Raw genomic sequence first — 12,733 nt, forward strand, 5'->3', positions numbered from 1 at the left:
TATGATTGCGGTGTAAAGCGTCCATTTGCCATCAGACAACCAACCCTTTGATTGCACGACCTTTGTCTGAGAAGTCCTAACTGTGCATGGTAGTGAGTTGCGCCTGTTTTGGGCCAAGGCATTCCCCCTACTCTAACTATTTATGTCGCGCACCTGACATAGCAGCAGTAGGAACCATTTTTAACGTCTTTAGTTATGACGCGGTGTCGGACCGAGATTCGAACCTATCACCTTCCCGACGACGAGCGGATGCGCTACGTGTTGAGCCACGGTCGCGGGTTTTATGTAGCTAACAATATTTCTCCTATGAATAGTATCGTGTGGTTAAACCATCATTATCCCAGTCTTTACACAAGACTGGTAAATCCTAGATGAACATACAATTGTCTTTTATATAAAACTATTATACAATAAAAGTGTCCTAGCCCCATGTTTGAATAAATAATTAAAAGTATACAAAAATGTTTTTTGATGTGTTAAAAGGTTACCCTGTGAAACTTGAAAGGGATTTTGTTATCCAAAAACACCAGGTGACAGGGGGTATAAAATGTGCCAACCCTCATATAAAACCAAACATTGAAATTCCTTCAATCACAGGCATGTTGCATATCAAAATGACCACTTTCAAGTTTCACAGGGTTTTATATCAGTTCAGTTACTCTTGCCAATGTGTACTAATGAAAAATTCCAAAATCAACCCACCCTTTTGTTCAATGCTTATCACACCCCACCGAAGGTGTCCTGGCATCCTGTGCCCGCTAGGATGGAGATATTAAAAAAATTCCAACTCTCAGTTATGTGTTATACTTATTCTTTAAAAGTCATGCAGTTTGGGCTCTTTATAATTCACAAATAGAAAATGAGATAGAAAATTCAACTGTAAGAATTGTCATAAACTCTAGTTTTGGGAAATATAATTACTATTTTTGTGCAATTTGTAGTTTAGGTACTTAAAAAATGTGAGAGAGGTTGAAAAGTTTTAAGTAAGTTGGAGCATTTTTTAAAATTAACCATGAAATATTTTTTTAGATATAAAACTAGAAAATAAGATATAATATTCAACTTCTATCAGTGGGTAAGTTGGGTAAATTAAAGTGTTCACGAAGCTGGGAAAAAGTTGATATATGTCACTGATTAATGTTTTTTAAGAGTACTATTTTGAGAATTAAGTCTTAATTACTTCCCATTTAAAAATAAATCAAACTTTAAAAAAACGAATTTATTCCCTTGAAAACATTGATGTATTTTGTGTTTTATTATACATATCTTAAAACCTATCAAAATCGACAAATAACAATCTTTTTGTTAAGGTTTACTTGCAAATTTAGAGTAGAATAAATTCTTTTGTTACATACATATCAAACTAACCAAAAAGGTTTATAATTTCTTTTTACGGGGAGATTAAACGATTTTTATCGATAATCGAAAAGATATTACCAAATATGGATATAAGGTCAGCTGATTTATAGTTGTCGATTGTAACATAGAATCCTCATCCTATCTCAATATTTACTACTTGCTAAAAAAGCTTCAAACTTCCATAAAAAATTAAAATTTTTAATGTATAATGTATAAATCGTTTTGGAGGGTGGTGGTATTCTCCTCCAAAATAGTTATAAACATTTCAAGAACTTATGACGAGCTACCCTGTAAAGGAGAACCATACTGGTTCGGCTGTTAGCAAGATCCTTTAGAACAGACAAACATACAGACATCCTGCTACATTATTCTAACAATTTATATTTAGGATGTGTGTATTACTTAAATATAATTTATTAACTTAAACAGAAAGAGGGCTACTTATAGTAGATATTCAAAATAAGCTTTAAAACACAAAATAATTTATAAGTTTTAGGTCATGGAAAGGAAACAAGTTTGCAGGTTTTGTTGTATTTGTATCCTTTGTATTCTTTCCATGAACCAAAGTTTTTATTATAAGCGTTTTCTAAGATAGGCATTTGTTGAGTATAACCCCTCTCTCTCTCTCTCTCTCTCTCTCTCTCTCTCTCTCTCTCTCTCTCTTCTCTCTCTCTCTCTCTCTCTCCTTCTCTCTCTGTTTTTCTTTCTCACACATTCAGATTTTTACCTGGGGGGTTAGTTTTTAAATAAATCCTTATACTAAAGTAACAGGATGTTTGTCTGTCTGTGTGTCTGTCTGTCTGTGTGTACCGAAGGATCTCGCTAACCGCTGAACTGATCGGATTCTCCTTAACAGGGTAGCTTCTCATAAGTCCCGGGAAGGTTTATAACTATTTTGGGGGAGGGTACCACCACCCTATCAGGAGAAATCGCCCCTAGAAAAAAATTACCCCTCTCGAAAAAGAGACTCCAACGAAACATAAACCAATTATTTCTGTAATTAGATATTTTAAATAAAAAAAAACATTCAAAGTGCCACTAGAGGCCTCTAGGGGCGTAGCCGCTAGTATTATTTAATGTATAAAAAGAAACCAAATCTAAATTTATATTTTTCTAATATTCAAAGGGATATAAAAGGGCAGAAAAATAGCTTAAAACCAACAAACGACTTTTTTGATAAAAATAAAATAGCCTAAAACCTTTCCCAAAAACTATAAAAAGCTTCACTGTAAAAGTGAACCATATCGTTTCAGCGGTCCCTTCTCTACAGATAAAAAAAGCTTTCAACTTTATAAATTAGGATATTGTTAAATCTTTTCATTTAAAACTAACCCTTCTGTACGTAATTGTATGCAGGGAGGAAATGGATATTTGGCTTTTTATTACATTAGTTCCCAAAGTTAATGACATTTTGTTAGTTGGCTAATTAACTTTAGGGACTTTCATAGAATTTTAATTGGTTGGTTTATTACTTTGAGTGTCCAAATGTTTAAACCACCAAATATTGTTTACAAAATGGGTAAATTTGTGTATATTTTCATTGTGAATATCCATTAATTTATCGGCCATTGTCTTATGCCTCTAGTTCCCTGGTTATTTAGGTAGTAAGTGGGTTCGTGGGTGGGGCGTTAAGTGTGTGTGTGTGTGTGTTATACTACAATAGTGTGTGTGTGCGTGTGTGTGTTAGTGCTACACTACGATAGTGTGTGTGTGCGTGTGTGTGTTAGTGCTACACTACGATAGTGTGTGTGTGTGTGTGTGTGTTAGTGCTACACTACAATAGTGTGGGTGTGCGTGTGTGTGGCAAGATAGGTAAGGTATGTGTGTGTGTGTGTGTGTATTTAATTAAATTCGACACATTACGAGATTATTTTACGATTATAAAATGCTTTTTTTTATGTAAATACTATAGAAAGACTGCTATATTTTATGCTGTAAATATATAGCAAATATAATAGATCTTTGGTTTTTAAACAAATGAATTCTTAAATGTTATTGATTCTAGAGATTTAATCAATTTTTCTTTTGTCACTATACCTGCATAAACAAAGCGGTATTTGGTTAATGATTTTTTAAAATAAACCAAACTTTTTCATTACATTTTAGAGAAAGTTCAAAGATAAATATTAAAAGAGATATATTACAAAAATATATTCTAAGTATCAATTTTTTTGTTTTTATCTGCAAGCGAAGAAATAACTTATTTTCTCTTAGTTTAATTGATGCTCAGATTTTAACATTATTTTCATGTGGAAACACTCTCCGCATTTTAAACTGATTTTTTTCTAACTTAACTGAACTTTTAAGGCATAATTCTTTGAAAATTACTTAAAATATAAAAAAAGGTAAACGAAAATGCATTTTGAAAAATTAAATTCGCGATCACTTTAACTAACCATTATTAGTTTTAGCTTGAAATTTAAAGTTTTCAGTTAATTTTTTGTTATTTCAGACATTGTTACATACTTCAGACATTTACCCAACCCACTCCCCTAATTACTGATATTTTAAGAATAAGGGGGTTGGACAAAAATCTTATTTTATTATTCTATCTTCTGCAGAGGAGTCCTATAACTACAGGGCATACAACTGTGGTGCCCTAACCATGCAGGGCTAACAAATAAAAAACTAACCTATCATCAGACCTATAATTATAAAAACTATCTCAAAACAAATCCCCTCTCTTATATTCAATTACATAAAAATGGGTGGATTAAGTGGTCCAAGAGGCAATTTTGGGAAACTACTGAAATTCAGTTCTTTGATATTTCATATCAACTAGTTCTAGAGTAATATGTTTTGGTATTTTACTTAAATGTAAAGGCTGAGTTACAGAAAGAGATTGATGTAGGATGGTATGGCCAGTCATTTAGTTTACTTACACCAATATGTGTCTTAATAACTTATGAACAAAAGAATGGACATGCAGATACAGATATTAGAGATAAAAAGTTAGTAACTGACCTTCTTTATCCTTTAAATTCACATCAGCACCAGTGGATATATAATATTTTACTTTCTCCAATAGTCCTGCCTCGGATGCATCAAGAAGAAGATTGCCAAGATTAATTATTTTTTCATTCAATTCTAAATATTTATAAATAAGAACATAAATCAAAAATATTGTTCATTATTTTAGGATAAGTTAAGTTATAGAAAGATCTTATTACTATCCCCTTTGGATTTTTTTTCAATTAGGAATATCATGGTAACAACCACCTTCACCCCTACCCCCCCCCCCCCCAAAAAAAAAACTATTATTCTGGCGCTCAGCACAAAACATTAGATTGATTTCTTGTAAAAAATGTATAAAAAATGATGTAAATGATATTTTTGGTACCAAAAAAGACAGATATAATTTGCACTGTTAACCTGTTATAATGTTTTTGTATTCCTCATACTTCTCCTGAAATAATTAAGATGGTTTATAATATTTCTTTTCTTCAGTATTTAGTAGGAATATGATAAATCAAAACTTATTTACACCTTAATTTAGTAAAAATCATTTCATTAAAAATAAAGTAAACCTTACATTCATTTCATCAGTCACATTACAGTTATAGGCTCTGAAAGAAAAATAAAAGATAAAATTACAAATAATCTGATTTTTAAAAGAGTTATGAAGGAGAAAAAATTTCAAGGAATATTTATGATATTGTTCTACTTTTCAAAAGTAATAGGTAATAAGTTAATTTAACCCCTTTTGTAAATAAAATGTGTAAAGCTGTAGAATTGACAATTTGTCAAGACTTGTTAAAAAATTTGTGAAAATATCTAACTTCTCATATGTCTAAAACAATTTTTGTCCTATTTAGCATAAATGGATTTAGCATTAAATGATGGAGTGATAGCCCCAGGAAACTTAGAATGACTTTGTTTTTGTTTGTTGAACCATTCCTTTAAATTTTAAGTTGTAAACATTTACTTGTTTCTTTTGAATTTTTCAATTTTGGTTCCTGTGACATGTGTACAAAGAATGTGTCAAACATTTGGGAACAATCATTAAAAGTTATTTAGTCAAATTAATTATTAAAAGTTTGACCTCTTTCCTCACCTTAATTGGTTGGGGGTAGCAGATGTTCCCCTGATATTTCAGATTGTTATACAATTTTATGTATGTCCCTTGTTTGATAAAGAATTTCCAACTACAAGTCAGTCAAAGTCATATTATGCTTTCTTCACTCTCTAATATATTTCTAAAAAAACCATACCTTGAAATCTCAACCACATCCACTGGAGATAATTGACTCTGAAATATTTTAAGATATTATATAAGGTCAGTGAGAATTAATAAATGGCTGGTCTCAAGTAGGTTTAGACTATAAGGCAAGCATTAATTTTAACTTACATGCTGGAAAGGTCACTGATATAAACAGAATATACTCTTTTGAAGCAAAATAACTTTTTAAATCTTAAAAATAGAATATAATTACAAAATATTCATAATCAGACTAAAAAAAAAAACTCACAGGATATTGTTTTAGCAAATCAGTGTCATTGAAGTAGGTTCTATAAGGCTCCTTAACAATTATGCATACAGTCCCATTGCATCCTTGGCTCTCTGTATAGTGGGTTATGGAGAAGTAGTCGTATGGAGTCTGAAAAAATTATAATAAAAAAAAAATATTTATAATTGTGAATTTTACAAGACTAATGAAAAGAAGACATAAAAATTGATTAAATAATCACCCCATGTGTTTCATTATATTTTGTTCTTTGAGTCATTGTTTTTCTCATATTTTCAACAAATTCCTCCTTTATTTCAACAAACTGGTCACGATCAGGTCTAAATCAAAATCAAAAGTAAACCAGGAAGATGTATGATGCCAAAATTTGGATTACTTTATTACTATATAAAAAGGTATACAAATTTATTACTAATCATTTAATATCAATTCTCTTACAAAAGTATACAATGAAACTATAGTGTTAATAAAATATTACAATATAAAGCAAATATTACCTATTTTGCTCATGTACAAACCCAAGAACATGCACCAATTCATGCAATATGATTCTACCTAAGAATATTTGTTTATCTTTTGAGTTAAGAAAAAAAAAGATTTTTAAAGCTAAAGATAAAATAACAAGGATGACAACATTCATAAAAGTGAAGCTCTGAAACAATATGACAGACGAACATTAACCCTTGTTGAGTGTCAGAACTGAATATACAAAATATGAAAATATAAGGTTTGACAAAATTATACGTAATTTGTTGCAAAACTTATTAAATGCAGAATTCTGTTTAAGGACATACTGACATTTTAATACTTGATTATAGAGATGCTTTGCTCATAATCTGTACCTTATTGTAATAAAAAAATCAGATCAATTGGATGATTTTATCACATAAAAAATTGTTATTAAAAAAGTAAAAAAATCAACATGTTTAAAATGGACATACGGACATTCTGGCAACAATTATAGAGTTGCTACGCTTTCTAAATCGTACCTAACTACTACAGGAATCACCATGCAAAATTTGAAATTCTAACATGCCTACATTAACAAATAAAAACTAACTATTTCGGACGGACGTACGGATGAACGTACGGACCGATGTACGGATGGACATATGAACAGACAGACAGCCCGACCCTAATTATAGCAAAACTTTGCTTTTAAAAATCTCTTCTAACCTTCTTCATAACCTTTTTCACCAAAGCAGCCAGGTTTTCCAAGATTTAATTCACTGTATGGATCCTTATAACCTAAAATTTTTCAATATAAAGTCTATGTTGAAATATCTGATTGACATTCAATAATCTTTTAGAAGACCAGACCTTAAAGGGGGAATATAGGGCGTTTGATATGATATGAGCTTATTTCAAGCATGCAATTATATAGATTATAAATAACTTAAAGACATTGACATATTTAACTGTATAAGTCCGTTTATAGCCAAAAACCGAACCGATTCTGCGATAAAATTACGTCCTTCCGCATAACTAAGAAATCCAAACATCCCTGCATCACACAAGGCTGCATCAGAAGGTTGTATTATAAAGCTTTTATTCAATCATAGTCATAATGAAGACGAAAGGATTTGAAAAAAGAAAGATGCTGCAACTTTTACTTTTGATCAAATAAATTTTTCATAACATAATTTTGTAAAAGTACATTTAAAAAAGGGAGGGCTAAAAACTAATTTAAAAAAAATATTTCAAAATTAAAATATTATTTTTTTTGCTAAAAGTTGCATCATGTTTGTGTGTGTGTGTTCGTGTTACGCATCCTCCATAGGGTAAATATATTATACATATTATATATTTCTATATAAATATATTGTATTCATCATGAAACAATCTAAAATCTTAGTAGAGAAAATAAATTTAAAAACATAATATTTATCTTTATGATGCACTATAAAGCAAAATTTTTTACGCTATTTAAAATTTGAATAAAATGATATATAATTAAAGAAAATAAACATTTGAATTATCATTTAAGATGCATGCCAATGAAATAATCAATTAAACTTAACAAAATTAAAAAAAGTCTTGTAAAGGGCTAAAAAAAATGATTTTGTAGGACATCTGATTTATTATATGTTGAAGTAAACATGAAAATTGCAAAATCTACTTAAGGATTTTTTTGAATTTTTAAATTTGGCATAAATATTCTAAAATCATGTAATGGCACCTTTAATATAAGCTCATATCATATCAAACCTATATTCGCCCTTTAAAAATATTATTCCTTCTAGTTCCTTCACAAAACTGAATTAATAGAAAATATTTTTAATATTTTGAAGAATATTAGGAAACTATAATTAGTTTTTCATAATGTTCTAGCTTGTTTTAGTTAAAATTACCAATTGAACCAGAGCATTCATTTTTATTCTTTTTGTGAATTTTCAACTCTTGTGTAAATGTCCGGTTTGCCAATTGTTTATCAACAAATTGTATGCAACCTATATTAAAAAACTATTTATGATATCCATCAATATTATAATTTGGCGTTCTCCTCCAGAGTTCATAGTTCTGTTTTCAAAATTGAAAAAAAAATTTCTAAGAAGATATTACCTATAATTTTGTTTCAATAAAAATAAGTCATGTGTAGAAAAAGACAATCCAAACTGTTTCCAGTTTTAAAATGTACAATGCACTGTTGCCCACTTTGTGTGTTAATGTCAGTCAATCAAAATTTTATAAGATTAAAATTTAAAAATCAAAGTTTTATAAGATAAAAACAATTAAAATTTAAACATAGTACTATGGAACCAAAATAAATATTATGTATAAATGACTATATGGTTTTTATAGTATCAATTTAAAATTTTACCTTTAGGTAATTGATCCTCTATTATTTTCATTTGTGACTTTATTAGGTTCTTCTCATTATCTGTATACCTAGGTAAATAGTTTTGCAAAGAAATACAAGTAAAATGTTTTGTTATATGCTCATTAATCCCTTCATATTCAAGCTTTCTTTGTAAAATATGTGTTTATATATATATTTGTTATACTAAGTAAACTTTTTTTATATCTTTGATATTTTTTTATTGGTTTAAACTTACCTTCTTCCATAGTCCCATTCATCCATAAATATGAATGGTATAGTGCCATTATACCATCTGTAACTTGTATTACTATAAAAAAGATACTGAGATTTTGATAAAAAAAATAGTGGTATTAAAAAGTCAGAAAATTTTGTAACTGTATTGTAAACACAACCAAAGTGAAGGCCCATAACAAACCTAAACCCCATAATATTAAATCCCTGGTATTTATTTTACCTGACAGCACTATAACCAGAATCATAATCAACATCACCTGTTTCATTAAAACAATAAATTATTGGATAGTTGCTTATTCATTAGTTTTTTATTACATAAATTTTTGCAATACATTTACTCTCAATAAAATTTTAATATAATTATACAGGTGTTTTTTTATTAGATTAAAAGTAAACAATTATGAAAAGGATATTTAAATTGGCTTGTAGGAGTCCTAGAATAAAAATGATGTATTTTTGTTTTGGTAATTCAATGAGCTAAATAGAAGCAAATTTTTATTTCACCAACATTTGAAAAATAAATTATTGCATTAATCAAATAATTGTAATTATTCATGTTTTTTTAAATAAAAAAAAATCCTACTGTCTATATCTTACATTCTTAATTATATATTCTAGGTGAAAAATGTAATTACTTTTTATTTGAATTAAAAAAAACACTCTAATCTAATTATAATTATCATTGATAATTTATGCACCTAGATTAAGAATAAGAATTTGGAACAAATAAATGGTTTTTAAAATCCATCAAAATTAATTTTATGTTTATTTTACAGAAAAACCAATAAATTATAGAAAGATAGTAATAACCTAAGGATAAATCATCATAGTCTTGAAACTCATCTTGTCCAAAGTTACTTTCATCAATTCCAGCATTGTCATTTGTACTTTCATTTCTCAATGTTTTAAGAATTGATTATTATAAATCCAATTATACAGTCATTCAATACTTAGTAATGTAATAAATGAATATGGACTATATACATAATATATATTTCATACTTCAACTTATCAAATTCAAAATACAAATACAAAATACAACTGCCAATAAATAAAAAATGCAATAAACTGAGCTATTGCAATGAATTAATTTTATAAAATGATAGTTAAAATAGATTATGTTTTTCTTATGTCATATAATCTTGGTGGTGAGTTGGTTTGCTTTCTTTATTCAGTCAACTTTGAACATAAATGTCAAATTGCCAATAATAATAATATTATTATCGACTCCTTAATAAAAAATACCTTGTTTCCTTTGGTCCAAGTCCAATAACCTTTAGAAGTTCTTGCAACATTGAAGGTCCTGACATTTAGATTAGTTCAGAATTAAAAGATTTTATCAGTACAATTTAAATATCATGATTTTTACTAGTTTAAATAAATCACCATTGGGTTGAAAACATGCTGGATGTCCAAGTGTCATAGATGCATTACATTGACCTAAAATAATATATTTATGTACCTAAGACTTTTTTAAACAGCAAATTTTCTTTATAAATAGGTATATTGTTATTACTATTTGTTTATTTTAGCCACATTTAAAACTTTTTACATTAAAATTATTGGTATTATCCTCTTTGGAAATTTTTCTCAAAATTTGACAATTTTTATACCCCCCCCCCCCCACACAGAAAAACAGCACCCTGGACTGTCTAGCAGCGGGCGCTCAGCCCCCTAGCCTGCCTAGCCGCAGGCGCTTAGCCCCCTAGCCATATAACCTAACCTAGCCTTACCTAACCCAGTCATTTAGTAGGGGGGGGGGGGGGGGGTAACGCCAAATTATTAGATATCTGGATTAATTTAAAAGGTTATATTTCAATTTAATAAAACTTCTTTTTGTTGCAATGAAATAGGATAAGCAGTCCATTGAATGAAATTTAAAAATTATCTTTACTTACACCCTCCTAGTATATTATCCCTTATAAAGGTTTTACCAAATAGTGTTTGTCACACTGAGTAAGACTCTTAATGAATGCTTAAATTTGAAAATTTAATTTTTGAAAGCTGATTTCCATCTACTTACCTTTCCATCCAGAACACTTAATCAAGGTATCTTTCTTGTCAAAAAACAAACAGTTGCCACATTCTTTCCTATCCTCCACTTCAACAAACTTAATTGTGTCTGAAAATTTAAATATTAATTTAGTAAATTGAAAGATATTAAGGCTAATATGAAGTAAATAAATATAAATTTTATGAGCTGAGTTTATGTTTATTATAAAATCAAGATTATAATCTATGACCAGTGAAGAAAAAACAAAACCTTGAAGAGCTTCTATTACTTCCATTTGCTTTTTAACAAATGTTTTTTCCTCATCTGAATAACTACAAAAAAAAATTTTGATAAAAAAGGACAATATTACAATAAAAGGGATGTAAAAACTTTTAAAGAGGTTTCTGGTAAAATCCATAAAGGTTATGTGCTATAAGTTAAAAACAGTCGTAGAACAATAAAAATTTATGTTAACTTTAAAAAAAAAATTTGTCTGTAGTTCTTTTCAATAAGAAATACACATATTTAGTGAATATTATTGTTCTACTACTATTTTTACAGCTTAAAACAAACACCTTTACGGATTTTACCAGAAACCTACCTCCCTCTTTTATATTATTGAAAAAAAATATTACATTTAATGATAGCCTATTGGGAAGGAATACACCACAAGATCTTATTATGGTGCATTTCTAAACTAAATCTTTCTCAATAGTTGTGCATGGTATTATGACAACCAACCCTTTAGTTGCATGACCTTTCTCTGTGCATGTTATTGAGTTGCACCTGTTTTTGATCAAGGCATTCCCCCTATTCCAACTATTCATAACACACATCTGATACAGCTGCAGTATCTTTTGTTATGACTAAATAATGTGCCCAGTTTTGAACCTTCCCAATGTTCTATATGTTGTGACATTCGTAGGTCACATACCAATAATTAGCTTTAAATCTTAATATTATCAAATTTACACTCTTTATTTGCCACATTAACTTTACCTCCGACCATATCCATGTTCATCCATGAACATATACATCACTTTTCCATCAGACAACAAAGTTGTGTTGGACCTAAAATAAATGTTTAACTTAAAGGGAGCCCGCAAGAAATACACTGATTTAACTGCTGAAAATAAGATAGACCCTCCTAATATTTTTTCCCTTGTATTCAAGTTGTGTGGTGGGTAAAGTTTTTTTACTTTCAAAAGGGCACATATATGCATTATCATATATGTTACAATGAAATATCAACCAATATCTTTTTCCAGAACCATTCTTAAGATACAGAAGATATTATTCACATTCTGTTGTTATGATATTAAAGTAAACAAGTTCAAGTTTATAGAGATAATCTAGATATGAAGCTTTTTTACAAGTAAATTTTGGCGGTAAAATCAATTCCTATCGTCCTGATCACAGTAGTGAGTCATATCATTAAAGAATAAGTCTTATCTGAAGGGTTCCCTGGAATAGGTTGAAACCCTAAACCCTTTTAATATAAATTGATTTATCCTTAATAAAATATGCAGCTTTCATGAATATCTTGCGAATAAAATAACATGTTAAAAAAGATTCACTATATCAAATGTTTTATGTGAGGCTAACTCCAAGTAAATTGATCTTTTATTCTGTATTACCGTAATGAGTAAGGGAATTGTTGTGTTTGTGTAAAATTTCCAACTTGTATGCATTGGATACTAAGAAAATGTGAGATTGTGATTTATAAATTTTACAAACTCTACAATTGTTACCAGAATGTCTGTACATTCGTTTAAGTTTTGGACAAAATTTTTTATGTGATTTAACCCTTAACGGTCGGGGGGGGGGGCGTTGAACGCCCCCCCATTTGGTTTTTTCTAT

General features: G+C 29.2%; 1 protein-coding gene across 1 annotated transcript; it reads right to left on the reverse strand.

Moving 5' to 3' along the window:
- Positions 1–4,200: 4,200 nt before the first annotated feature.
- LOC145307346 (uncharacterized) lies at positions 4,201–11,940 on the reverse strand. The gene is made up of 18 exons (XM_080149726.1): positions 11,873–11,940; positions 11,144–11,205; positions 10,904–11,002; positions 10,267–10,320; positions 10,126–10,183; positions 9,691–9,776; positions 9,101–9,137; positions 8,882–8,953; positions 8,647–8,714; positions 8,177–8,275; positions 7,002–7,073; positions 6,323–6,380; positions 6,049–6,145; positions 5,829–5,957; positions 5,571–5,608; positions 4,892–4,925; positions 4,732–4,765; positions 4,201–4,446 (listed from the first exon to the last, which is right to left on the reverse strand). Exons 1-18 carry the CDS (start codon positions 11,908–11,910, stop codon positions 4,298–4,300), a joined length of 1,284 nt encoding a protein of 427 aa, XP_080005852.1. The 5' UTR covers positions 11,911–11,940; the 3' UTR covers positions 4,201–4,297.
- Between the last annotated feature and the right edge of the window lie 793 nt (positions 11,941–12,733).

The sequence above is a fragment of the Acartia tonsa genome, chromosome 15 (assembly GCF_053477335.1).
Source record: "Acartia tonsa isolate MP-2025a chromosome 15, ASM5347733v1, whole genome shotgun sequence".
Lineage (NCBI taxonomy): Eukaryota > Metazoa > Arthropoda > Copepoda > Calanoida > Acartiidae > Acartia > Acartia tonsa.

Bases quoted from the DNA above. Each gene is read 5' to 3' on its own strand.
- LOC145307346 (XM_080149726.1), bottom strand. From the start codon at position 11,910: ATGTATATGTTCATGGATGAACATGGATATGGTCGGAG. The intron at 11,206-11,872 runs GTAAAGTTAATG...TTTTTTTTGTAG, and splicing joins GAACATGGATATGGTCGGAG to TTATTCAGATGAGGAAAAAA. The intron at 8,276-8,646 runs GTAAAATTTTAA...TTTTTAATATAG, and splicing joins AGAGGATCAATTACCTAAAG to GTTGCATACAATTTGTTGAT.